The sequence below is a fragment of the Oratosquilla oratoria genome, chromosome 4 (genome assembly GCF_046742065.1).
Source record: "Oratosquilla oratoria isolate Oo_2021 chromosome 4, ASM4674206v1, whole genome shotgun sequence".
NCBI lineage: Eukaryota > Metazoa > Arthropoda > Malacostraca > Stomatopoda > Squillidae > Oratosquilla > Oratosquilla oratoria.
The window spans coordinates 8,187,697-8,190,196 of record NC_134780.1 but is presented as its reverse complement, the minus strand read 5'-3'; the positions used below and the strand labels follow the sequence as shown (position 1 = coordinate 8,190,196).

The window sequence follows — 2,500 nt, the reverse complement described above, 5'->3', positions numbered from 1 at the left end:
TTTTGCCATTCCTAGAATATGGAGAGAGCCGAAGAACCATCACGACGACTGCTACTTTTGTATGATTGATGTGACGAAGTACAGGAAAGTGAAAGGAAGACAAGCTCTGCAGTATCCAGACATACCATCATCTAGAGCACCTGTCCCACATGATGATAGCTTACCAGTACCACAACCACCAGAAAATGCAAGTTTATTTTGATCATACTCTCTTTACTTTTAATTAACTTCAATATTAAGTACTTAATATACATTCACTTTCCTAAAGATATATGGAATACTAATGCTATTCGTCTTTGTTGAAGTTGCTATATTTAGTTATTTCTTTCAATCCAGATAGAAGATGCAATGGAAATTTCATCTGAAGGGTCAGCAGGTAGCAGCAGCCAAGAATTGGGAGACGAAGATTTCGCACCAAGAACGACTTAGGAGCCTCACTTTCCAAGTCAGAGTGAGCTAGATGACTTAATCAGAGACTTAGGTCTTACTAAGTTAGGAACTGAGCTTCTTACATCGAGGATGAAAGAATGGAATCTACTAGGAGAAGACTGCAGGACATCTGTGTACCGGAAACGACATGAAGAATTTAAAATTTACTATGACTTTACTGATGATATGTGTTATTGTAAGGATGTTACTGGTTTGTCTACAGCCCTTGGACTCGAACATGATCCTGCAGAATGGCGACTGTTCATAGATAGCTCAACACGAAGTCTCAAAGCAGTATTGCTCCACAATGGAAATAAAAACCCATCTTTGCCTCTTGCACACTCAGTACAGAAGAAAGAAAACTATCATAATGTCAAACAGCTTCTTGAAAAAATCCATTATGCTGAATTCAAATGGGGTGTTTGTGGTGATTTCAAGATGCTAGCCTTTTTGCTTGGCTTACAAGGGGGATACACAAAGTATTCCTGTTTTCTTTGTTTATGGGACAGCAGGGCTGATGATGATCATTATAATAAAGTTCATTTGCCCCCAAGAGTTGAACTGCAGCCAGGAATGTTAAATCTTCTCAGACAGCCTCTAGTAGATTCAAAAAAAGTTTTATTACCCCCACTTCATATCAAGCTAGGGTTAATTAAACAGTTTGTGAAGGCTTTGGATTTTGAAGGCGAAACTTTTCAAGAAATTTGTCTCATGTTTCCCAAGCTATCTGAGGCTAAGCTCAAGGGTGGTATATTTGTTGGACCCCAGGTAAACAAAAGGTTGAAGTCGGAGAAACTGGAAAGAGCGATGACAAAAGTTGAAAGAGAAGCTTGGTGTTCATTTCGTGATGTAGTTCGTGGATTCCTAGGAAATCACAAGGACCCTAATTATAAACAAATAGTGGCAAAGCTTATTGAGAACTTCAGGAAACTTGGTTGTCGTATGTCCTTGAAGATACATTTCTTGCATTCTCACCTAGATTTCTTCCCCGAAAACTTGGGGGCTGTCAGTGAGGAGCATGGCGAGAGATTTCATCAGGATATCGCAACTATGGAAAGAAGATATCAAGGACGATGGAATACTGCTATGATGGGAGATTACATATGGTCACTAGTCAGAAAAGACGAAAGCATGCATTCTAGAAAATCTCGATCGTCAAAGCACTTCTAATCATGAGAAGAGTCATCAAAACACTTGCAGTGCAAAGTTGTGTTGTTTATTTTGTTCTTACTAATATTGTAGCTCTTAAATACACTTCATATTATGAAAAAAATACTAGATGTTGTATAATTATCCTTAGAATGCTAAAGTAGATTGAATCAATTAACTACTGTAGGGAAAGGTTGCGTATATAACAATAAAATATAAAATCAGGAATAAATGAAGAAATATCGATGTTACGTCAAAACTAATGTAATATTTGGATCCAGTGACACAAAATACATATATAAACTTGAACAAATACAAATAAACAAAATATCTGTTACATTGTGTTATATATGTCATGTCTCCGGGTGCAATGATAGATATTAGATATACCGCTTCATGTGATACAATGAATCTGAGAATCAATGTACGTAATGTTGTACTTACTGCATATTTTTCCTTTTTCAGGCCCTGAGCCGCCTGAACTATCTGCAAATAAATACAAGATGAAGAATTGTCAGTAACTCAATGAGAAAACTCTTTCAACTGCTATCAGTTGAACCAACAATATAAATAAATGTCGTTGTTCTTCTATTTATTATTATTCATTTACTTATTTTAATTTGTATTAATTAATGAAAAGAATTGTTCTTTACCATTCTTGTATATTAAGTTTTGATAGAGTACATATCATAATACATTATTAAGTGTAAACATTATTACTGTATATGAATAAATACAAATACTCGTAATGAATAAAACTATCGAACTGCATATTTGTCCGTGAAAAAATATCTATGATATAAACGAATTCGTTGTTTCACCAATGAGGTCTGTCTGAGTATGACCCAAGTCAGTACTAAATGACAACAAGACTGCTAATAACGCCTGCGGGTTATGGTACATCGTCTAAGCTATGGTATTC

General features: G+C 35.7%; 1 protein-coding gene across 1 annotated transcript in view; it reads right to left on the bottom strand.

The window, feature by feature from the left end:
• The window catches only part of LOC143024612 (mite allergen Der f 3-like), a 33,442-nt gene that overhangs the window by 13,101 nt on the left and 17,841 nt on the right, over positions 1-2,500 (bottom strand). The window contains exon 6 of the mRNA XM_076183475.1: positions 2,023-2,064. Within this exon, the coding sequence (XP_076039590.1) occupies positions 2,023-2,064 (42 nt within the window). The remainder of the gene's footprint in view (positions 1-2,022; positions 2,065-2,500) is intronic.